This window comes from Salmo trutta, chromosome 33, assembly GCF_901001165.1.
Source record: "Salmo trutta chromosome 33, fSalTru1.1, whole genome shotgun sequence".
NCBI lineage: Eukaryota > Metazoa > Chordata > Actinopteri > Salmoniformes > Salmonidae > Salmo > Salmo trutta.
The window spans coordinates 36,380,893-36,407,646 of NC_042989.1; the positions used below are offsets into that span (position 1 = coordinate 36,380,893).

General features: G+C 43.0%; 1 protein-coding gene across 5 annotated transcripts in view; it reads right to left on the minus strand.

Annotated features, from left to right (window-relative positions):
• The window catches only part of LOC115172918 (ena/VASP-like protein), a 69,599-nt gene that overhangs the window by 42,432 nt on the left and 413 nt on the right, over positions 1-26,754 (minus strand). Inside the window, exon 1 of one of the 5 annotated variants that reach the window (XM_029730790.1) lies at positions 4,574-4,836. The exons of 1 other annotated variant lie outside the window; for it this stretch is intronic. In XM_029730790.1, coding sequence (XP_029586650.1) covers positions 4,574-4,662 — 89 coding nt within the window. In that variant the 5' untranslated portion in view covers positions 4,663-4,836. Of the gene's footprint in view, positions 1-4,573; positions 5,017-26,754 lie in introns of those variants that run through there. 3 more of the 5 variants (XM_029730792.1, XM_029730787.1, XM_029730788.1) reach the window with 3 other exon arrangements.

The following is a 26,754-nucleotide window of genomic DNA, read 5'->3' on the forward strand; positions in this document are numbered from 1 at the left end:
TAAAGGCTTGTAAGTAAGCATTTCACTGTAAGGTCTAGACCTGTTGTATTCAGCATTTCACTGTATTCAGCACATGTGACAAATACCTTTTTATTTGGTGGAAGACTTGGTAGCCAGTGTGATTATATAAAAAATGGATAGACATACTGTCAAGACCATTTTTAGACAATGATGTGGGAACTCCTTTTAGTCTATTTCCAATATGGCCATAAAGCATGAGGATTTTCACAACTATAAACTGAGCAGTAAACATATTAAGTGTGTGCTCACTAATGCAATGCATATTCAGCCAACAAGACGTAGAAACTCTAATCTATGTCACAACAAGACGTAGAAACTCTAATCTATGTCAGCAAGCTCCAACTTCGATCCCTAGGAATCACTCTGTCCACCACATGTCTGACAAGCTGAATGTTTTAGCCTACCCCCAACGATCTTACATGTTAAAGTACAGCACGCTGAATGAACGAGAATTAAGCCACAAACAGGAGAGAGAGATGTGGCCCTTAATGGTATTTTCCTGCTTCTCCATTAATGTGCATATTTTTTATTTTATTTTTTATTTCACCTTTATTTAACCAGGTAGGCAAGTTGAGAACAAGTTCTCATTTACAATTGCGACCTGGCCAAGATAAAGCAAAGCAGTTAGACACATACAACAACACAGAGTTACACATGGAGTAAAACAAACATACAGTCAATAATACAGTAGAAAAATAAGTCTATATAAAATGTGAGCAAAGGAGGTGAGATAAGGGAGGTAAAGGCAAAAAAAGGCCATGGTGGCAAAGTAAATACAATATAGCAAGTAAAACACTGGAATGGTAGATTTGTAGTGGAAGAAAGTAGAAATAGAAATAATTGGGTGCAAAGGAGCAAAATAAATAAATAAATACAGTAGGGGAAGCGGTAGTTGTTTGGGCTAAATTATAGATGGGCTATGTACAGGTGCAGTGATCTGTGAGCTGCTCTGACAGCTGGTGCTTAAAGCTAGTGAGGGAGATAAGTGTTTCCAGTTTCAGAGATTTTTGTAGTTGGTTCCAGTCATTGGCAGCAGAGAACTGGAAGGAGAGACGGCCAAAGGAGGAATTGGCTTTGGGGGTGACCAGAGAGATATACCTGCTGGAGCGCGTGCTACAGGTGGGTGCTGCTATGGTGACCAGTGAGCTGAGATATGGGGGGACTTTACCTAGCAGGGTCTTGTAGATGACCTGGAGTCAGTGGGTTTGGCGACGAGTATGAAGCGAGGGCCAGCCAACGAGAGCGTACAGGGCACAGTGGTGGGTAGTATATGGGGCTTTGGTGACAAAACAGATGGCACTGTGATAGACTGCATCCGGTTTATTGAGTAGGGTATTCGAGGCTATTTTGTAAATGACATCGCCGAAGTCGAGGATCGGTAGGATGGTCAGTTTTACAAGGGTATGTTTGGCAGCATGAGTGAAGGATGCTATGTTGCGAAATAGTAAGCCTATTCTAGATTTAACTTTGGATTGGAGATGTTTGATGTGAGTCTGGAAGGAGAGTTTACAGTCTAACCAGACACCTAGGTATTTGTAGTTGTACACATATTCTAAGTTAGAACCGTCCAGAGTAGTGATGCTGGACGGGCGGGCAGGTGCGGGCAGCGATCGGTTGAAGAGCATGCATTTAGTTTTACTTGTATTTAAGAGCAGTTGGAGGCCACGGAAGGAGAGTTGTATGGCATTGAAGCTCGTCTGGAGGGTTGTTAACACAGTGTCCAAAGAAGGGCCAGAAGTATACAGAATGGTATCGTCTGCGTAGAGGTGGATCAGAGACTCACCAGCAGCAAGAGCGACATCATTGATGTATACAGAGAAAAGAGTCGGCCCAAGAATTGAACCCTGTGGCACCCCCATAGAGACTGCCAGAGGCCCGGACAACAGGCCCTCCGATTTGACACATTGAACTCTATCAGAGAAGTAGTTTGAGCACCAGGCGAGGCAATCATTTGAGAAACCAAGGCTACTGAGTCTGCCGATGAGGATATGGTGATTGACAGAGTCGAAAGCCTTGGCCAGGTCAATGAATACGGCAGCACAGTATTGTTTCTTATCGATGGCGGTTACGATATTGTTTAGGACCTTGAGAGTGGATGACCAGCTCTGAAACCAGATTGCATAGCGGAGAAGGTGCGGTGAGATTCGAAATGGTCGGTAATCTGTTTGTTGACTTGGCTTTCGAAGACCTTAGAAAGGTAGGGTAGGATAGATATGGGTCTGTAGCAGTTTGGGTCAAGAGTGTGTCCCCCTTTGAAGAGGGGGATGACCGCAGCTGCTTTCCAATCTTTGGGAATCTCAGATGACACGAAAGAGAGGTTGAACAGGCTAGTAATAGGGGTTGCAACAATTTTGGCAGATAATTTTAGAAAGAAAGGGTCCAGATTGTCTAGCCTGGCTTATTTGTAAGGGTCCAGATTTTGCAGCTCTTTCAGAACATCGGCTGACTGGATTTGGGAGAAGGAGAAATGGGGAAGGCTTGGGCGAGTAGCTGTGGGGGTGCAGTGCTGTTGACCGCGGTAGGGGTAGCCAGGTGGAAAGCATGGCAGCCGTAGAAAAATGCTTGTTGAAATTCTCAATTATAGTGGATTTATCGGTGGTGACAGAGTTTCCTATCCTCAGTGCTGTGGGCAGCTGGGAGGAGGTGTTCTTATTCTCCATGGACTTTACAGTGTCCCAGAACATTTTTGAGTTTGTGTTGCAGGAAACAAATTTCTGCTTGATAAAGCTAGCCTTGGCTTTTCTAACTGCCTGTGTATATTGGTTTCTAACTTCCCTGAAAAGTTGCATATCTCGGGGGCTGAACGCCACAGGATGTTTTTGTGCTGGTCAAGGGCAGTCAGGTCTGGAGAGAACCAAGGGCTATATCTGTTCCTGGTTCTAAATTTCTTGAATGGGGCATGCTTATTTAAGATGGAGAGCAAGGCATTTAAAAAAAATAACCAGGCATCCTCTACTGACGGGATGAGGTCGATATCCTTCCAGGATACCCGGGCCAGGTCGATTAGAAAGGCTTGCTCGCTGAAGTGTTTCAGGGAGCGTTTGACAGTGATGAGTGGAGGTCGTTTGACTGCTGACCCATTACGGATGCAGGCAATGAGGCAGTGATCGCTGAGATCTTGGTTGAAAACAGCAGAGGTGTATTTAGATATGTTGTTAGCTAAATGTCCCTGCAAAAAGGTCTCATGCATTAAAACCATTAGTGATGCTAAACTCAATACAACCACGCACACATGTACTTGTTCACACACACACACACACACACACACACACACACACACACACACACACACACACACACACACCTTGTAACCATTTGTGATGCTACATTTAATACAAGCACGTACACATGTACTTGTTCACTCACCCACCCGCCACCTTTACCTAATTTCTACCTGCATGTCACCTGTGCAACTAGAGGCGAAAAAACTCTAGACCAACTTTACTGCACACACAGAGACTCATACAAACTCTAGATCACCTTTACTCCACACACAGAGACACATAGAAAGCTCTCTCTCACCCTCTATTTGGCAAATCTGACCATAACTCGATCCTCCTGATTCCTGCTTACAAAAAAAGAAACACAAACAGGAAGTACTAGTGGCACGCTCAATTCAGAAGTGGTCCGATGAAGCGGATGCTAAGCTATAGGACTGTTTCATAGCACAGACTGGAATATGTTCCGGGATTCATCTGATGGCATTGAGGAGTTTACCACATCAGTGACCGGCTTCATTAATAAGTGCATCAACAACGTCATCCTCATATTAACATTAGCCATGGAGAACTGCAAAAGTGTTGCTACTGCTCTCAACAACATTATAACTACAGAGAGGAGAGTTACCGTGCCAACAACTTAATTCCACAGAAGGCTTTCTCAACCAACGCCTGATAATCGTTTTTGCATGTAGAATGTTAATTCTATTTCTATTCATGTTAATTCTATTTTTATGCTTGTATGTGTACTGAAAAAAACTCAGCACTCCAACTACTAACGACAGTACAAATAAGCCTTTCACTCAATAACAAGAATATTCTAAATTAATTCAGATTATTTAGGATTCATTTACTAGGGGATTTGCTGCTGTATGCAATAAAACAGTGTTTTCCAACCCTGGTCCTGGAGTACCCCCAATGGTACACATTTTGAATGAGTAGATGAGTTGAATGAGGAGTTTTTGTCCAGGGCTACAACGAAAATGTGTACTGTTGTAGGTACTCGAGGACTGGAGTTGGTAAACACTGCATTAGAAGCTACTGTGCCATTAACATTATAGGTTTATACAGTTAAATCTTTTTGCGTTGAATAACTAACTCACTCTCATTAACCTCCCTAACAGTTGCCAATTGGTCACAGTAAAATAAATGGGTTACATTTCATAATACATTTGATGAATAAGCCATTATAATTGCTCATTTGATTTGATCTATACATGTGTTTAAATTCGTATTCATGCTTATGAATGCCTTGTGAACTGTTTAGAAAACATTTATTTATGATTATTCATTAAAGTTATCATGAAGTGTTAACAAATGAATGTACAACCAACCTGGCTGAGTAGTTGCTGTAGAAGAATCCAGAATCGCTGACACTCTGAGGCATGTAGAAGCATTGTGCATGGAGGTGGTGGATATCCATATCGATGGAGAAAAAAACACTTCTATTTACAACAAAAATACTTTGTCTCTGTCTTACATTGCTGGGTGTGTTTCTTTCCAGTACGCCATACGGAGCTTTGAAATGTAAGTCTACAGCTCAGATGTTTTATCATCCTCTTACTATGACCTCAAAAGATTATACAAACCCACCACACCAGGCTACAATTTGACAGTAGATTATACAAACCCACCAGGCTACAACTTGACAGTTGATTATAAAAACCCACTAGTCTGAGTGCAGAGTAGACACAGATCCAGCAACAAAGATATGAGTGATACTGAAAGGCCTGTTGTTGAACAACAGCAGGACAACACTGTTATCCTACTGTTGTTCTACTGTTGTTCTACTGTTGTTCTGTTGTTGTTCTGCTGTTGTCCTGTTGTTCTACTGTTGTTCTACTGTTGTTCTACTGTTGTCCTGCTGTTGTCCTGCTGTTGTTCTGCTGTTGTCCTGCTGTTGTTCTACTGTTGTTCTACTGTTGTTCTGCTGTTGTCCTGCTGTTGTTCTACTGTTGTTCTACTGTTGTTCTACTGTTGTCCTGCTGTTGTTCTGCTGTTGTTCTGCTGTTGTTCTGCTGTTGTTCTGCTGTTGTTCTACTGTTGTTCTACTGTTGTCCTGCTGTTGTCCTGCAGTTTGACCCTGGGAGATTAGCCCACATCCCACCCCAACCCCCAGCTGTGACAGGGTGGAGACCTAACACACACACACACACACACACACACACACACACACACACACACACACACACACACACACACACACAGGGTCCTAGCTGGTTCCATAAAGCCTGCTGATTAAGGCAGGGGGAGGGTGCACACCCCTCTCTCCCTCAGTCCCCACCCTATTGTCTACTATAGCCCCTACCTTAAACCAGCCATCAGCCAGCTGTTGCCATGACCGCACATGTGTGGCCTGTCCTTATAGAGCGTATTGATTGGGATGCCCTGTGCTGTGTCCTCCAGCAGTGGCTCTGGATAATGATGGAGGTCATGAGTGTTTGCTCTTGTCAACTTGTAGAAGATATCCGTCTGAATAAGGTCAAAAACATATAGTTGATCTGTCTCTGGCACTCAAGTCAGTTATGAGGCTACGTACACACATACATACACACACACACACACACACAAATACATACATATACATACACACACACATACACACAAATACACACACAAGCACACAGGCGCGTATGCAACGCACCCACCCACGCACACACACAAAAAACACACTCTCAGCAGACGTTTAGTACCATGCCATATCATTGGAGTGTAGTGATTTGAGTAATGGTGGGTGGTTGACCTGAGCCAGAGGGTAGTCTCTAAACTACACTGTGTGGATGAGATGTCCCATGCTCTGTCCCCAACCCTGAAAACTCTGCCAGGACCTAGGATCAAGGGAGATACTAAAGTGTTTTACTACTATATCTCTTGACACAATGATGAAAATAATCATGGCCTCCAAACCCTCAAGCTGCATACTGGACCCTATTCCAACTAAACTACTGAAAGAGCTGCTTCCTGTGCTTGGCCCTCCTATGTTGAACATAATAAACGGCTCTCTATCCACCGGATGTGTACCAAGCTCACTAAAAGTGGCAGTAATAAAGCCTCTCTTGAAAAAGCCGAATCTTGACCCAGAAATTATAAAAAACTATCGGCCTATATCGAATCTTCCATTCCTCTCAAAAAATTTTGAAAAAGCTGTTGCGCAGCAACTCACTGCCTTCCTGAAGACAAACAATGTATACGAAACGCTTCAGTCTGGTTTTAGACCCCATCATAGCACTGAGACTGCACTTGTGAAGGTGGTAAATGACCTTTTAATGACGTCAGACCGAGGCTCTGCATCTGTCCTCGTGCTCCTAGATCTTAGTGCTGCTTTTGATACCATCGACCACCACATTCTTTTGGAGAGATTGGAAACCCAAATTGGTCTACATGGACAAGTTCTGGCCTGGTTTAGATCTTATCTGTCGGAAAGATATCAGTTTGTCTCTGTGAATGGTTTGTCCTCTGACAAATCAATTGTAAATTTTGGTGTTCCTCAAGGTTCCGTTTTAGGACCACTATTGTTTTCACTATATATTTTACCTCTTGGGGATATCATTCGAAAACATAATGTTAAATTTCACTGCTATGCGGACGACACACAGCTGTACATTTCAATGAAACATGGTGAAGCCACAAAACTGCCCTCGCTAGAAGCCTGTGTTTCAGACATAAAGAAGTGGATGGCTGCAAACTTTCTACTTTTAAACTCGGACAAAACAGAGATGCTTGTTCTAGGTCCCAAGAAACAAAGAGATCTTCTGTTGAATCTGACAATTAATCTGGATGGTTGTACAGTCGTCTCAAATAAAACTGTGAAGGACCTCGGCGTTACTCTGGACCCTGATCTCTCTTTTGAAGAACATATCAAGACTGTTTCAAGGACAGCTTTTTTCCATCTACGTAACACTGCAAAAATCAGAAACTTTCTGTCCAAAAATGATGCAGAAAAATTAATCCATGCTTTTGTTACTTCTAGGCTGGACTACTGCAATGCTCTACTTTCCGGCTACCCGGATAAAGCACTAAACAAACTTCAGTTAGTGCTAAATACGACTGCTAGAATCCTGACTAGAACCAAAAAATTTGATCATATTACTCCAGTGCTAGCCTCCCTACACTGGCTTCCTGTTAAGGCAAGGGCTGATTTCAAGGTTTTACTGCTAACCTACAAAGCATTACATGGGCTTGCTCCTACCTATCTTTCCGATTTGGTCCTGCCGTACATACCTACACGTACGCTACGGTCACAAGACGCAGGCCTCCTAATTGTCCCTAGAATTTCTAAGCAAACGGCTGGAGGTAGGGCTTTCTCCTATAGAGCTCAATTTTTATGGAATGGTCTGCCTACCCATGTGAGAGACGCAGACTCAGTCTCAACCTTTAGGTCTTTACTGAAGACTTATCTCTTCAGTAGGTCCTATGATTAAGTATAGTCTGGCCCAGGAGTGTGAAGGTGAACGGAAAGGCTGGAGCAACGAACCACCCTTGCTGTCTCTGCCTTGCCGGTTCCCCTCTCTCCACTGGGATTCTCTGCCTCTAACCCTATTACAGGGGCTGAGTCACTGGCTTACTGGTGTTCTTCCATGCCGTCCATGGGAGGGGTGCGTCACTTGAGTGGGTTGAGTCACTGACGTGGTCTTCTGTCTGGGTTGGCGCCCCCCCCCCCCCCCCCCCCCCCCCCCCCCCCCCGGGTTGTGCCGTGGCGGAGATCTTTGTGGGCTATACTCGGCCTTGTCTTTGGACGGTAAGTTGGTGGTTGGAGACATCCCTCTAGTGGTGTGGGGGCTGTGCTTTGGCAAAGTGGGTGGGGTTATATCCTGCCTGTTTGGCCCTGTCCGGGGGTATCATCGGATGGGGCCACAGTGTCTTCTGATCCCTCCTGTCTCAGCCTCCAGTATTTATGCTGCAGTAGTTTATGTGTCGGGGGGCTAGGGTCAGTCTGTTATATCTGGAGTATTTCTCTTGTCTTATCCGGTGTCCTGTGTGAATTTAAATATGCTCTCTCTAATTCTCTTTCTCTCTTTCTTTCTTTCTCTCGGAGGACCTGAGCCCTAGGACCATGCCTCAGGACTACCTGGCATGATGACTCCTTGCTGTCCCCAGTCCACCTGGCCGTGCTGCTGCTCCAGTTTCAACTGTTCTGCCTGCGGCTATGGAACCCTGACCTGTTCACCGGACGTGCTTGTTGCACCCTCGACAACTACTATGATTATTATTATTTGACCATGCTGGTCATTTATGAACATTTTAACATCTTGACCATGTTCTGTTATAATATCCACCCGGCACAACCAGAAGAGGACTGGCCACCCCTCATAGCCTGGTTCCTCTCTAGGTTTCTTCCTAGGTTTTTGGCCTTTCTAGGGAGTTTTTCCTAGGGAGTTTTTCCTAGCCACCGTGCTTCTTTCACATGCATTGCTTGCTGTTTGGGGTTTTAGGCTGGGTTTCTGTACAGCACTTTGAGATATCAGCTGATGTACGAAGGGCTATATAAATAAATTTGATTTGATATGAAAACACTCAATAACATGAATGAGTTATTCCATGATCTGTCCCCAACCCTGAAAACACTCAATAACATTACATACCATACTCATTATGATAGTTACAGTACGCTATACTCATTATGATAGTTACAGTATGATAGTTACAGTACGCTATACTCATTATGAAATACTCATTATGATAGTTACAGTATGCTATACTCATTATGATAGTTACAGTAGGCTATACTCATTATGATATACTCATTATGATATACTCATTATGATAGTTACAGTATGATATACTCATTATGATAGTTACAGTATGATATACTCATTATGATATACTCATTATGATAGTTACAGTATACTATACTCATTATGATAGTTACAGTAGGCTATACTCATTATGATATACTCATTATGATAGTTACAGTATGCTACACTCATTATGATAGTTACAGTATGCTACACTCATTATGATATACTCATTATGATAGTTACAGTATGCTATACTCATTATGATAGTTACAGTATGATATACTCATTATGATATACTCATTATGATAGTTACAGTATGATATACTCATTATGATATACTCATTATGATAGTTACAGTATGATATACTCATTATTATATACTCATTATGATAGTTACAGTAGGCTATACTCATTATTATATACTCATTATGATAGTTGCAGTATGCTATACTCATTATGATAGTTACAGTATGCTACACTCATTATGATAGTTACAGTATGCTACACTCATTATGATAGTTACAGTATGATATACTAATTTTGATAGCTACAGTACACTACATTCTGATTGGTTGACATGGAATCACTGAGGCAAGAGCACCACTATGGGTTTAATCGCTGTTTTCAACTGGTTAAACAAGTCCTCCTCATTTAGGATTGGTGAAACAAGTCCTCATTTAGGATTGGTTAAACATGTCCTCCTCAGTTAGGATTGGTTAAACATGCCCTCCTCAGTTAGGATTGGTTAAACAAGTCCTCCTCAGTTAGGATTGGTTAAACATGTCCTCCTCAGTTAGGATTGGTTAAACAAGTCCTCAGTTAGGATTGGTTAAACATGTCCTCCTCAGTTAGGATTGGTTAAACATGTCCTCCTCATTTAGGATTGGTTAAACATGTCCTCCTCATTTAGGATTGGTTAAACAAGTCCTCCTCAGTTAGGATTGGTTAAACAAGTCCTCATTTAGGATTGGTTAAACATGTCCTCCTCAGTTAGGATTGGGAAAACAAGTCCTCATTTAGGATTGGTTAAACATGTCCTCCTCAGTTAGGATTGGTTAAACATGTCCTCCTCAGTTAGGATTGGTTAAACAAGTCCTCAGTTAGGATTGGTTAAACAAGTCCTCCTCTTAGGATTGGTTAAACAAGTCCTCCTCAGTTAGGATTGGTTAAACAAGTCCTCAGTTAGGATTGGTTAAACAAGTCCTCCTCTGTTAGGATTGGTTAAACATGTCCTCCTCAGTTAGGATTGGTTAAACATGTCCTCCTCAGTTAGGATTGGTTAAACAAGTCCTCCTCAGTTAGGATTGGTTAAACAAGTCCTCAGTAAGGATTGGTTAAACATGTCCTCCTCAGTTAGGATTGGTTAAACAAGTCCTCCTCTGTTAGGATTGGTTAAACAAGTCCTCCTCAGTGAGGATTGGTTAAACAAGTCCTCAGTTAGGATTGGTTAAACAAGTCCTCCTCTGTTAGGATTGGTTAAACATGTCCTCCTCAGTTAGGATTGGTTAAACAAGTCCTCCTCAGTTAGGATTGGTTAAACAAGTCCTCAGTAAGGATTGGTTAAACAAGTCCTCCTCTGTTAGGATTGGTTAAACAAGTCCTCCTCAGTTTGGAGTGGTGGACAAAGCTTTGGGACACACCAGGCTGCATTATGCCATTGTCAAGCTAAATTACTATCATTGTCTGTCACTCCAGGAATCCAAAAACCCAGCTGGACTTCAACACCGATCTATGGTGCTCACTAACTAACATATAGCCTGTGGCAAAGATGTTGTTGGTATCAAACATCGGAGCGAGACACATCAAAGATGGATGAATGATCTCTATGACTTAAATGTAAATGTAAATCTCAGTAGACTACAAGTCTTCCAAGATGAAAGGAATTGCAGTAATGACGTGGTCTGTGGTCGCCAAGGCGACGAAAGGGCTAAGTAAGTAGTAGACACATGGCTACAGCCCCTCCCCCCACCTACATCCCAAGCCCTCTGTACAGGCAGGTCCCTATCTGTCACTAATCCTTATTCTTAAAGGGAAATGCAGTCATTTTGGTACTGTAGCAACTGGCTAGTTATGGGTCTGAGGAAGCACTCCCACCGGGGAGTTACGGTAGCTAGCACAATTTCTGTTTGATGTTAATGGTCAGTCATCAACTGAAAGGTAAGGAGGATAGCAGATGTAGAGAGAGAGAGTTAGAGAGAGAGCTAGACAGAGAGAGGGTTTGAGAGAGAGGTAGAGAGGGAGAGGGTTAGAGAGAGAGCTGGAGAGGGTTAGAGAGAGGAAGAGAGGGGGGGTTAGAGAGAGGGAGAGGGTTAAAGAGAGGAAGAGAGAGGGGGGTTAGAGAGAGGGAGAGGGTTAGAGAGAGGGCAGGTGGAGTGAGGGGGGTTAGAGAGAGGGAGAGGGTTAGAGAGGCAGAGAGGGGGATTAGAGCGAGGGAGAGGGTTAGAGAGAGACAGATAGGGGGGGTTAGAGAGAGGGAGAGGGTTAGAGAGAGACAGAGAGGGGGGTTAGAGAGAGAGAGAGGGTTAGAGAGAGACAGAGAGGGGGGTTAGAGAGAGGGAGAGGGTTAGAGAGAGGGAGAGGGTTAGAGAGAGACAGAGAGGGGGGTTAGAGTTAGAGAGAGGGAGAGCGTTAGAGATAGAGAGATGGTTTGAGAGGGGACAGGTGGAGTTAGGGTTTGAGAGATAGAAGGGAGAGAGGAAAGAGAGAGAGGCTGAGGTAGTTTTAAAGCCAATAAATGCAGGTTCAGCAACAGCAAAGCTCCCCAAGGACGCCAAGCTCTGTTGTGCCTCCAGAATGCAGACAGGAAAATGGCTGCCAAGGTAAACAGAATCCTGACCAGAGTAAAAACGATATGCTTGTCATTCTATAAGGACCTTTATTGAATTATATTTTCACAAGCTCATAAGTATATTATAAGCTTGTTATTACAACATTAAACCGTTGAGCGGTCTTCAACTGGGTTCACTTTGGGGGTAAATGCATTTAGTTTGTCAAGTGACAATGTTCCTAAAGCTCTCACTCCCTCCAAAGATGAGTTATGTCATCATTGCGCATACAGTCAGTTGTATGCCCTACACACTGACAGAAAACATTTGTCCACAGTCCTGTGAGTGAATCCTGGTATTGGCCCTTAGCTAGAGAGTCATTAAACAGCAAAATTCCCCATTCCAGCAATGTCACATAGAGCGTCCTCAGGTGATTCTTCCTTCATACTGACTACATCACCTGGGTTGTGTTCATTAGGGCACACCGTAGCAAACATATTTACAACGTAAAAAGAAAAGTCCAGGTTTTCACTCCCTGTTTAATTCAGTTTTCTTCGGTTTGGCACTTGATGAAAACAACCCTAAAAATCCAGTCCTCACAAATTACTACGTCACAGTCAGGGCCAACTCCTTTTAAATTCAGGAAGTATTCCTACTCCAATTACAATATTCCTCTATTAGAACATTTTGGAAAGTGGAATTTCAGTTTACTTCCTGAATTTACAGAATTGAAATGGAATTAACCCCAACCCTGGTCCCAGTCTCTGTAATCTCCTCAGTCCATGCTATCTAGAGATCCACCCAGCCTGCTGGTAGTAGGAGTCCTAACCCTGACTATATTATTGTCTTATCGTCGTTGTCCAATCACATCTCTGATTTATACACTTCACACCTGAATAGTCAAATTCCCAACAATGGCAACATCAGTTGTGTATCTAAGAACTATCTACCAATACCATTTCTCATCTATCCTGAACATACAGTATACTACTGTATCAACAGAACATTCTGAGGCAAACGGACAAGACAAAAGCAACACAGTGAGAAAGGCATTATCCTTACCCGAAATCGTCAAAGGAATACATGGCTGGCAGATGGTTTCAATGGAGGAGGTAGAAGTAGATAGTTTTGCACAAGACGAAAGGAAGGGGGAAGGTTACATGGAAGGGAAAGCATCAGTCAGAGTGGAGAGGTCTGCGGAACTTCACACCTCATCTTCTATCTTCCTCAGAGGAGGTTCAAATAAACCTTCATTCTAGATGCGCAAGAATTCACATTCACCAGAACTGATGTGAAGGAAGAAGAGCATAGACAGCTTAAAGAGTGAGTAAAAGAGAGATGGAAGGAGGGTGAGAGTGTGTTTGTGAGAGAGAGAGTGAGTCAGTAAGAGAGAGAGGGAGAAGAGAGAGAGAGTCAGAGAGAGAGTCAGAGAGAGAGAGAGAGAGGTGAGAGAAAGTTAGAGAGAGAGAGTCAGAGGGAGTCAGTAAGAGAGAGAGAGGAGAGCGAGAGAGCGAGTCTGAGAGAGCGAGTCTGAGCCAGTCAGTAAGAGAGAGAGAGCGGTGAGAGAGTCAGAGAACGTGATCACACCAGCACAGTCACCTTGCCCCATACTCACATCCACTCGGAGGGCTGTATAACCTATCTGCCTCCGAGTAGTCTCGCCCATTGGATTTACTGAAAGAGCCACATGATCCCTGTAATCAGTGAATAACCACAGCATGATAGACTGATCACAGAACTGTTTGTGCTGTATAACCAACTCCTAAAGTCATTGTCAAGAGAGAGAGAGATGGCGCGGAGAAGAAGGCAAACGTGTTACGTGCCTCCAGCCGATTGTGTTTTTTTGTTCATTTTTTGCGTTGTTTGTAACTTATTTTTTTACTTATTTTGTACATAATGTTGCCACTACCGTCTCTTAAGACCGAAAATAACTTCTAGACATCAGGACTGTGATTACTCACCACGGACTGGCAGAATCCTTTTTTTCCTTTCACGACTCTGACGAGCCCGACACGAAGGATATACTGCTTCCTGGGGAACAGGCCCCGATCTCCGTGATCTGCGTGGAGGTGGAGAAAGAGGGGCCGAAGGTCGGGCTGCCTTCTGAGAATTCGTAGTCAATTGAATAAACCCCCATTTCCCTCCATTCTGCTAGCAAACGTGCAATCTTTGGAGAATAAATTCGACGAGTTACGTGTAAGATTAAACCACCAATGGGATATTTAAAAACTGTAACATCTTATGCTTCACGGAGTCGTGGCTGAACGACGACAATATCAACATACAGCTGGCTGGTTATACGATGGACCGGCAGGATAGAACAGCGGCGTCTGGTAAGACAAGGGGCGGCAGACTATGTATTTTTGTAAATAATAGCTGGTGCACGATATCTAAGGAAGTCATGAACTATTGTTTGCCTGAGGGAGAGTATCTCATGATAAGCTGTAGACCACGCTACCTACTGAGAGAGTTTTCATCTGTATTCTTTGTACAGCGAGGGGAAAAAAGTATTTGACAAGGGTTTTGCCACCAACAAGGGTTTTGCCACCAAGTACTAAGTCATGTTTTGCAGAGGGGTCAAATACTTATTTCCCTCATTAAAATGCAAATCAATTTATAACATTTTTGACATGCGTTTTTGTGGATTTTTTTGTTGTTATTCTGTCTCTCACTGTTCAAATAAACCTACCATTACAATTATAGACTGATCATTTCTTTGTCAGTGGGCAAACGTACAAAATCAGTAGGGGATCAAATACTTTTTTCCCTCACTGTAGCTGTTTACATACCACCACAGTCAGAGGCTGGCACTAAGATAGCACCGAATGAGCTGTATTCCGCCATAAGCAAACAAGAAAATGCTCACCCAGAGGCGGCGCTCCTAGTAGCCGGGGACTTTAATGCAGGGAAACTTAAATCCGTTTTACCAAATTTCTATCAGAATGTTAAATGTGCAACCAGAGGAAAAAGAACGCTGGACCACCTATACTCCACACACAGAGACGCATACAAAGCTCTCCCTCACCCTCTACTTGGCAAATCTGACCATAATTCTATCCTCCTGATTCCTGCTTACAAGCAAAAATTAAAGCAGGAAGCACCAGTGACTCGATCAATGAAAAAGTGGTCAGATGAAGCAGATGCTAAGCAACAGGACTGTTTTGCTAGCACAGACTGGAATATGTTCCGGGATTCCTCTGATGCCATTGAGGAGTACACCACATCATTGGGCAGCGTAGCCTAGTGATTAGAGCATTGGACTAGTAACTGAAAGGTTGCAAGATTGAAACCCCGAGCTGACAAGGTACAAATCTGTCGTTCTGTCACTGAACAAGGCAGTTAACCCACTGTTCCTAGGCCGTCATTGAAAATAAGAATTTGTTCTTAACTGACTTGCCTAGTTAAATAACAGTAAAATGTATAAATAATTGGCTTCATCAATAAAGTGCCTTGCAAAAGTTTTCATCCCCCTTGGTGTTTTTCCTATTTTGTTGCATTACAACCTGTAATTTAAATGGATTTTGATTTTGATTTCATGTAATGGACACAAAATAGTCCAAACTGGTGAAGTGAAATTAAAAAAGTAACTTGTTTCAAAGAATAATAAAAAAAAGGAAAAGTGTGTGCATATGTATTCACCCCCTTAGCTAGGAAGCCTCTAAATAAGATCTGGTGCAACCAATTACCTTCAGAAGTCACACAATTAGTTAAATAAAGTCCAACTCTGTGCAATCTAAGTGTCACATGATCTGTCACATGATCTCAGTATATATACACCTGCTCTGAAAGGCCCCAGAGTCTGCAACACCACTAAGCAAGGGACACCACCAAGCATGCAGCACCATGAAGACCAAGGAGCTCTCCTAACAGGTCAGGGACAACGTTGTGGAGAAGTACAGATCAGGGTTGGGTTATAAAAAAATATCAGAAACTTTGAACATCCCACGGAGCACCATTTAAATCCATTATTAAAAAATGGAAAGAATATGGCACCACAACAAACCTGCCAAGAGAGGGCTGCCCACCAAAACTCACAGACCAGGCAAGGAGGGCATTAATCAGAGGCAACAAAAAGACCAAAGATAACCCTGAAGGAGCTGCAAAGCTCCACAGCGGAGATTGGGGTATCTGTTCATAGGACCACTTTAAGCCGTACACTCCACAGAGCTGGGCTTTACGGAAGAAGAGTGGCCAGAAAAAAGGCATTGCTTAAAGAAAAAAATAAGCAAACGTGTTTGGTGTTCGCCAAAAGGCATGTGGGAAACTCCCCAAACAAATGGAAGAAGGTACTCTGGTCAGATGAGACTAAAACTGAACTATTGGCAATCAAAGAATTGCTATGTCTGGCGCAAACCCAACACCTCTCATCACCCTGAGAACACCCCATCCCCATGGTGGTGGCAGCATCATGCTGTGGGGATGTTTTTCATCGGCAGGGACTGGGAAACTGGTCAGAATTGAAGGAATGATGGATTTCGCTAAATACAGGGAAATTCTTGAGGGAAACCTGTTGCAGTCTTCCAGAGATTTGAGACTGGGATGGAGGTTCACCTTCCAGCAGGACATTGACCTTGAGCATACTTCTAAAGCAACACTCGAGTGGTTTAAGGGGAAACATTTAAATGTCTTGGAATGGCCTAGTCAAAGCCCAGACCTCAATCCAATTGAGAATCTGTGGTATGACTTAAAGATTGCTGTACACCAGCGGAACCCATCCAACTTGAAGGAGCTGGAGCAGTTTTGTCTTGAAGAATGGGCAAAAATCCCAGTGGCTAGATGTGCCAAGCTTATAGAGACATACCCCAAGAGACTTGCAGCTGTAATTGCTGTAAAAGGTGGCTCTACAAAGCATTTACTTTGGAGGGGTGAATAGTTATGCACGCTCAAGTAGTCTGTTTTTTTGTGTTATTTCTTGTTTGTTTCACGCAAAAAAATATTTTGCATCTTCAAAGTGGTAGGCATGTTGTGTAAATCAAATATTACAAACCCCCCAAAAATCTATTTTCATTCCAGGTTGTGAGGCAACAAAATAGGAAAAATGCCAAGGGGGTGAATACTTTCGCAAGCCACTGTAAGCGCATCGATGATGTCGTCCCCACAGTGACGGTACGTACATACCTAAACCAGAAGCCATGGATTACAGGCAGCATCCGCACTGAGCTAAAGGCTAGAGCTGCTGCGTTCAAGGAGCGGGACTCTAACCCGGAAGCTTATAAAAAATCCCGTGACGAACCATCAAACAGGCAAAGCGTCAATACAGGACTAAGATTGAATCGTACTACACCGGCTCTGACGCTCGTCTGATGTGGCAGGGCTTGCAAACCGCCGAGAGCTGCCCGAGAGCTGCCCAGTGACACAAGCCTACCAGACGAGCTAAACTACTTCTATGCTCGCTTCGAGGCAAATAACACTGAAACATGCATGAGAGCACCAGCTGTTCCGGAAGACATGCTCTCCGCAGCCGATGTGAGTAAGACCTTTAAACAGGTCAACATTCACAAGGCCGCAGGGCCAGATGGATTACCAGGACATGTACTGCGAGCATGCGCTGACCAACGGGCAAGTGTCTTCACTGACATTTTCAACCTCTCCCTGTACAAATCTGTAATAGCAACATGTTTTAAGCAGACCACCATAGTGCCTGTGTCCAAGAACACTAAGGTAACCTGCCTAAATGACCTCCGACCCGTAGCACTCACGCCTGTTGCCATGAAATGCTTTGAAAGGCTGGTCATGGCTCACATCAACACCATCATCCCAGAAACCCTAGACCCACTCCAATTTGCATACTGCCCCAACAGATCCACAGATGATGTGATCTGTATTGGACTCCACACTGCCCTTTCCCACCCGGACAAAAGGAACACCTACAGTTGAAGTCGGAAGTTTACATACACCTTAGCCAAATACATTTAAACTCAGTTTTTCACAATTCCTGACATTTAATCCTAGTAAAAATTCCCTGTCTTAGGTCAGATAGAATCACCACTTCATTTTAAGAATGTGAAATGTCAGAATAATAGTAGAGAGAATGATTTATTTCAGTTTTTATCACATTTATCACATTCGCAGTGGGTCAGAAGTTTACATACACTCAATTAGTATTTTGTAGCATTGCCTTTAAATTGTTTAACTTGGGTCAAACGTTTTGGGTAGTCTTCCACAAGCTTCCCACAATAAGTTGGGTGAATTTTGGCCCATTCCTCCTGACAGAGCTGGTGTAACTTAGTCAGGTTTATAGGCCTCCTTGCTCGCACACGCTTTTAAATTTCTGCCCAGAAATCTTCTATAGGATTGAGGTCAAGGCTTTGTGATGGCCACTACAATACCTTGACTTTGTTGTCCTTAAGCCATTTTGACACAACTTTGGAAGTATGCTTGGGGTCATTGTCCATTCAGAAGTCTTGAGATGTTGCTTCAATATATCCACATAATTTTCCAGTCCCTCCTGCAGCAAAGCACCCCCATCACATGATGCTGCCACCCCCGTGCTTCACGGTTTGGATGGTGTTCTTCGGCTTGCAAGCATCCCCCTTTTTCCTCCAAACATAAAGAAGGTCATTATGGCCAAACAGTTCTATTTTTGTTTCATCAGACCAGAGGACATTTCTCCAAAAAGTACGATGTGCAGTTGCAAACCGTAGTCTGGCTTTTTTATGGCGGTTTTGGAGCAGTGGCTTCTTCCTTGCTGAGCGGCCTTTCAGGTTATGTCGATAAGGTTATGGTTCAGGTTATGTCGATATGTCGTTTTACTGTGGATATAGATACTTTTGTACCTGTTTCCTCCAGCATCTTCACAAGGGCCTTTGCTGTTGTTCTGGGATTGGTTTGCACTTTTCGCACCAAAATACGTTCATCTCTAGGAGACAGAATAAGTCTCCGTCCTGAGCGGTATGACGGCTGCATGGTCCCATGGTGTTTATACTTGCGTACTATTGTTTGTACAGATGAACGTGGTACCTTCAAGCTTTTGGAAATTGCTCCCAATGATGAACCAGACTTGTGGAGGTCTACAATTGTTTTTCTGCGGTCTTGGCTGATTTCTTTTGATTTTCCCATGATGTCAAGCAAAGAGGCACTGCGTTTGAAGGTAGGCCTTGAAATACATCCACAGGTACACCTCCAATTGACTCAAATGATGTTAAATAGCCTATCAGAAGCTTCTAAAGCCTTGACATCATTTTCTGGAATTTTCCAAGCTGTTTAAAGGCACAGTCAACTTAGTGTATGTAAACTTCTGACCCACTGGAATTGTGATACAGTGAATTATAAGTGAAATAATCTGTCTATAAACAATTGTTGGAAAAATTACTTGTGTCATGCACAAAGGAGATGTCCTAACCGACTTGACAAAACGATAGTTTGTTAACAAGAAATGTGTGGAGTGGTTGAAAAACGAGTTTTAATGACTCCAACCTAAGTGTATGTAAACTTCAGACTTCAACTGTATGTGAGAATTCTATTCATTAACTACAGCTCAGCATTCAACACCATAGTGCCCTCAAAGCTCATCAATAAGCTAAGGACCTTGGGACTAAACACCTCCCTCTGCAACTGGATCCTGGACTTCCTGACGGGCCGCCCCCAGGTGGTGAGGGTAGGTAGCAACACATCTGCCATGCTGATCCTCAACACTGGAGCCCCCCAGGGGTGCTTGCTCAGTCTCCTCCTGTACTCCCTGTTCACTCATGATTGCACAGCCAAGCACGAGCCAAACACCATCATTCAATTTGTCGATGACACAACAGTAATAGGCCTGATCACCAACAACAACGAGACAGCCTATAGGGAGGAGGTCAGAGACCTGGCCGTGTGGTGCCAGGACAACAACCTCTCCCTCAATGTGATCAAGACAAAGGAGATGATTGTGGACTACAGGAAAAAGAGGACCGAGCACACCCCCATAAACTAAAACTTTGATAATTTAATATGGATCAGCAGGTTTTTCCTGACTTTCACTTGACCTACATGTCTCTGCTCAGCTCCTCCTCTTCAAGTGTTATTGCAGTTATTTATGTCATCGTTTGTTAAGGGAATTCTTCCTCAAACGGGGTTTCAATAATAGACCAATAAACTACTTTACATCAGAACAAGGTGTCGAAAACCAAGAGCATTAACTCAGCTCTGCAAAGGAGCCTAATGTAGGATTTAGGTTTACTCATTGAACAGTATATATGGGGACGGCTACTACAATGAAACAATATGCTTGTGGGAATCTATAGTCAAACAGACAGCCAGATAGGACCCAAACCGGTGGTGTATTGAGTATGTTCTGATGATGAGCTTGACACACACACACACACACACACACACACACACACACACACACTGAGTATACAAAACATTAGGAACACCTGCTCTTTCCATGACAGACTGACCAGGTGAATCCAGGTGAAAGCTATGATCCCTTATTGATGTCACCTGTTACATCCACTTCAAATCAGTGTAGATGAAGGGGAGGAGACAGGTTAAAGAAGGATTTTTAAGCCTTGAGACTACTGAAACATGGATTGTGTATTCCATGCCGTCCCTAGGAGGGGTGTGTCACTTGAGTGGGTTGAGTAACTGACGAGATCTTCCTGTCCGGGTTGGCGCCCCCTTCGGGTTTGTGCCGTGGAGGAGACCTTCGTGGGCTATACTTGGCCTTGTTTCAGGCTAGTAAGTTGGTGGTGTGGGGGCTGTGCTTTGGCAAAGTGGGTGGGGTTATATCCTGCCTGGTTGGCCCTGTCCGGGGGTATCGTGTCTCCTGACCCCTCCTGTCTCAGCCTCCAGTATTTATGCTGCAATAGTTTGTGTCGGGGGGCTAGGGTCAGTCTGTTATATCTGGAGTATTTGTCCTGTCTTATCCGATATCCTGTGTGAATTTAAGTATGCTCTCTCTAATTCTCTCCCGTTCTCTCTTTCTGTATAGCACTTTGTGACATTGGCTGATGTAAAAGGGGCTTTCATTTGATTGAATTTGATTGTATGTGTTGCCATTCAGAGGGTGAATGAGCAAGACAAAATATTTAAGTTACTTTGAAAGGGGTATGGTGGTAGGTGCCAGGCACACCGGTTTGTGTCAAGAACTGCAACGCTGCTGGGTTTTTCACGCTCAACAATTTTCTGTGTGTGTCAAGAATGGTTCACCACCCAAAAGACATCCAGCCAACTTGACACAGCTGTGGGAAGCATTGGAGTTAACACGGGCCAGTATCCCTGTGCCAAGCTTTCAACACCTTGTAGAGTCCATGCCCCGACGGATTGAGGCTGTTCTGGGGGGAAAATGGGGGAGGTGCAAATCAATATTAAAAAAGGTGTTCCTAATGTTTTCTTTTCTTATACACACACACACATACACACACACACACACACATACACACACACACACACACACACACACACACACACACACACACATACACACACACACACATACACACACACACACATATACACACAGACTGCAAAGAACATGCCAAATAAGGATTCCTTTTATTTTCTAGAGCTGAGATTTAGTCACTTGATTCTACATGGTTGCTTGGTCTGGTTTCGTAGTGAGCATACAAGAAGCAGACTGTCTCTTCATCAATAAACTGCAGAGGACATCTTAGTGGAATGTGATGAATATGATAGCGCTAGAGCTCGTTGAGCTGTATCACACAAACCATCACTGATCTGAGAAGCCTGCAGAAAAAACGCGGAACTCAGGATTTTCATAGCGTCCCTTTTCTTTCGGTGGATGTGTCACTGCGGCAATCGTGCTTACGTTTCCCAGGAGATTTCTCCATATGCAATGACTGAGTATGGCTGGCAGGGAGAATACAGATTAATCATAGCATGATAAAAACACTTACGCTAAAGCTATAAATAGCCCTGCATAGGGAAGTTGTGGGATTGCAGTGGCTGCAATCGAAGCACTGAGGTTGAATAAATCATTTAATTGAACCCGTTCCCCGGTTTCCAGTCACCTTATGTCCTTCTGATGATTTAAGGCTTCCCTTTAACACTCCCCTTTCGCTTCCTGACTGAGAGAACAGCCAGACACAGGCTACAGGACACACAGAGAGCTTCTAAGAGCAAGATATAGGACACACAAACATTCATTCCGGCAGGTAGCCTAGTGGTTAGAGCATTGGGCCTGTAACCGAAAGGTTGCTAGATTGAATCCCCGAGCTGACAAGGTAAAAATCTGTCATTCTGCCCCTGAACAAGGCAGTTCAGGGGCCGTCATTGTAAATAATAATTTGTTCTTAACTGACTTGCCTAGTAAAATTAAAATATATACAAAAAAAAAATCCCTTTATTCAATGAGGCAATATATGAATCCTACAGTACGCTGTGTACAAAACATTATGAACACCTTCCATAATGTTGAGTTCCACCCCCCCAAAAAAACTTTGTTTCAGTGATGTTGCACTCGACATGGGGATGTATCCTTGGCACAGTGTAAAAGGCAGATCTGGGACCAGGCGAACAGCATGATGGGAACTTGTAAAAATGTTTCTTGGCGACACGGTCACTCACACATGCACATATTTTAGATAAGGGCTCTGTTCAATACGCATCCCGGAAGTTCAGCTTCACAGGATGATTGAAATATAAAGGCAATGTTCCATCGTTAGCAGAGACAGCATTCACGGTAAATGCTGCATATGTCGGCTCAATCGGAAATTACCTTTACATTTCTATCACTTCATTAGATCCCCTAATGAGGCTGCCTCCACTCCCTCCTTTACATGTATATCGCATAATCTATAACGCTTCAGCTTTACAGACTGAATAGAGCTCTTAGTCATCTTTTAACTAAAATAGCTACACGATTTAATCACATTTTGATGACATGGGGATATATCCTTGGCACAGTGTAAAACTGTTCTGTGTAGTGTGTATACAAGATATAGCTACAGATGTAGGATCTTAATTTGATCAGTCTTTTGTTGCTGAGAATTTTCCTGCACCACAGGACATGTAGATGAGCTTTGTGATTTAAAGAAATTCACTGAAAACCCACACTAACACACGTTACTGAAAACACACGTTACTGAAAACACACGTTACTGAAAACACACGTTACTGAAAACACGTTACTGAAAACACACGTTCCTGAAAACACATTACTGAAAACACACACTAACACGCGTTACTGAAAACACACACTAACACGCATTACTAAAAACACACACTAACACGCATTACTAAAACCACACACTAACACGCATTACTAAAACCACACACTAACACACGTTACTGAAAACATGCGTTACTGAAAACATACGTTACTGAAAACCCACACTAACACGCGTTAGTGAAAACACACGTTACTGAAAACACACGTTACTGAAACCCCACACTAACACATGTTACTGAAAACACGCGTTACTGAAAACACACACTAACACACGTTACTGAAAACACACACTAACACATGTTACTGAAAACACGCGTTACTGAAAACACACACTAACACACGTTACTGAAAACACACATTACTGAAAACACACATTACTGAAAACACATTACTGAAAACACACACTAACACGCGTTACTGAAAACACACACTGACACACGTTACTGAAAACACACGTTACTGAAAACACGTTACTGAAAACACACGTTACTGAAAACACATTACTGAAAACACACACTAACACGCGTTACTGAAAACACACACTAACACGCATTACTAAAACCACACACTAACACGCATTACTAAAACCACACACTAACACACGTTACTGAAAACATGCGTTACTGAAAACATACGTTACTGAAAACCCACACTAACACGCGTTAGTGAAAACACACGTTACTGAAAACACACGTTACTGAAACCCCACACTAACACATGTTACTGAAAACACGCGTTACTGAAAACACACACTAACACACGTTACTGAAACCCCACACTAACACATGTTACTGAAAACACGCGTTACTGAAAACACACACTAACACACGTTACTGAAAACACACACTAACACACGTTACTGAAAACACACGTTACTGAAAACACACGTTACTAAAAACACACACTAACACGTTACTGAAAACCCACACTAACACACGTTTATATTAAGAGTATTGCACTTTTCATGTAGCCTACTTTTGGCCAGCTAATAGCCTAATCACTGATCAACATTATGGACTAAACATTGAAATCCTATTGCTGCAGGATTATTTTGCTGTGACAATATACATTTAAATTTAAGTCATTTAGCAGACGATCTTATCCAGAGCGACTTACAAATTGGTGCATTCACCTTATGATATCCAGTGGAACAACCACTTTACAATAGTGCATCTAAATCTTTTAAGGGGGGGGGGGGGTTAGAAGGATTACTATATCCTATCCTAGGTATTCCTTAAAGAGGTGGGGTTTCAGGTGTCTCCGGAAGGTGGTGATTGACTCCGCTGTCCTGGCGTCGTGAGGGAGTTTGTTCCACCATTGGGGTGCCAGAGCAGCGAACAGTTGCTCAGCGAACATATAGGTTAAATTAAGATCCTCCATCTGTATCTCTCTATCTTTCATAATTTGGGGTAAATGGGAAAATGAGCCTTAGGCCTACAACAGCAGCACGGCGGTGCTAAACATGGTTCTAACAAAGTGTGTGTGTGTGTGTGTGTGTGTACACTGGTAATAGACTCATAGCTACCAGTGTTTAATAGACTGATGTACTTGGTGAGAATATAACATTTGGCGGCTGTACCACGTTATGGTGTTGGAACATGAAGCCATTACCATCTATACAGCCCTGTACCACGTTATGGTGTTGGAACATGAAGCCATTACCATCTATACAGCCCTGTACCACATTATGGTGTGGGGACATGAAGCCATTACCATCTATACAGCCCTGGACCACGTTATGGTGTTGGAACATGAAGCCATTACTCTCTATACAGCCCTGGACCACGTTATGGTGTGGAAACATGAAGCCATTACCATCTATACAGCCCTGTACCACGTTATGGTGTGGAAACATGAAGCCATTACCATCTATACAGCCCTGTACCACGTTATGGTGTGGAAACATGAAGCCATTACTCTCTATACAGCCCTGGACCACGTTATGGTGTGGGGACATGAAGCCATTACCATCTATACAGCCCTGTACCACGTTATGGTGTTGGAACATGAAGCCATTACTCTCTATACAGCCCTGGACCACGTTATGGTGTTGGAACATGAAGCCATTACTCTCTATACAGCCCTGTACCACGTCATGGTGTGCAAACATGAAGCCATTACTCTCTATACAGCCCTGTACCACGTTATGGTGTGGAAACATGAAGCCATTACTCTCTATACAGCCCTGGACCACATTATGGTGTGGAAACATGAAGCCATTACTCTCTATACAGCCCTGGACCACGTTTTTTGTGTGGGGACATGAAGACATTACTCTCTATACAGCCCTGTACCACATTATGGTGTTGGGACATGAAGACATTACTCTCTATACAGCCCTGGACCACGTTATGGTGTTGGAACATGAAGCCATTACCATCTATACAGCCCTGGACCACATTATGGTGTTGAAACATGAAGACATTACTCTCTATACAGCCCTGTACCACGTTATGGTGTGGAAACATGAAGCCATTACCATCTATACAGCCCTGTACCACATTATGGTGTGGAAACATGAAGCCATTACTCTCTATACAGCCCTGGACCACGTTATGGTGTGGGGACATGAAGACATTACCATCTATACAGCCCTGGACCACGTTATGGTGTGGAAACATGAAGCCATAACCATCTATACAGCCCTGTACCACGTCATGGTGTGGAAACATGAAGACATTTCTCTCTATACAGCTCATACACAGCCATATAGCAACACTGTCCCCATGAAGACAATCACATGTGCAACCACAAATAGTTCCCACCCAAAACAGCGCTCTGCTGATGAGCTAATAACAAAGAGTATAGGCCAAGGACCTACACCTATATCTATCTGTCAGAGAAAATCCAAAAACTCCTTCACATTTTTGCAGACACTCCTATCCAGAGCAATTAGGGTTAAAAATGCCTTGCTCAAGTACAAATCAACAGATTTTTCACCTCGTCAGCTTGGGGATTCAAACCAGCAACCTTCCAATTATTGCCTAAAGGCTCTTAACCACTAAGCTACCAAATGATTGTTTTGGATTTGACAGCTCGTCGGAGGCAGACAAAGTGAATGCACAAATAGAATCTGCAAAGACTCCCTACTGTATTTCTTCGTATTGAGGTAGGCTGTTCAGGCCTTAGTGTAGGCCTATAGGAAGCTAAATAACAACAGAACCGAAGCTCCTAAAATACAATTGACCCGCAGGGCACAGGATTTATTTGACACTTAGGCCTGGTCATTTTCAACACACAAAGGCCATAACCTTACAATATTCCTCCTCCGCCCATGAAAGAACTGTGAGCTGAGAACTGTCATTTGTCTGTCAGAGCTCCCAGTCAGTCTTTTGTCTTTGCTATTTTGTAGGCGTGTTGTTGTTGTTGACTGATCTCCCATAATGATGCAGCTAGATCAGTCAATAACCGGCTAAGTATATGGCCTGTACAGGAATATGTGTGTTTGTGTGTTTGTGTGTGTGTGGGGTCTCGTTTCCATGACAACATTGCTATTAAATGCAGGCCATCCAATAAAGGAAATGGATAGGTGTGTACAGAATGATAATTAAAAGAATACAGTAGAAGGAAAAACACATGGATTCTATAGTTCTATATTCTGTATTATTCTATAGAATACCCTACCCATGGCATTTTTACGGGTTTATTGTGGCTGTGATCCTTCACAAATAACTGATTTGTCTATTGTGTAAATTCTATAATGCATACACGAGGACACACATGTACATTACATGGATATTACTCTATAAAAGTAGCATACCATGCTGTGATTAGGCCTTTTCATATATAATATTTCGTCTAGATATTTCGTCTAGATCGTGAATTTATTCACATCCACATTATTATAAAGGAAACCGTCTGACAAATGACGCGGCTTTGCAAACCCAACACATGCTCAATTG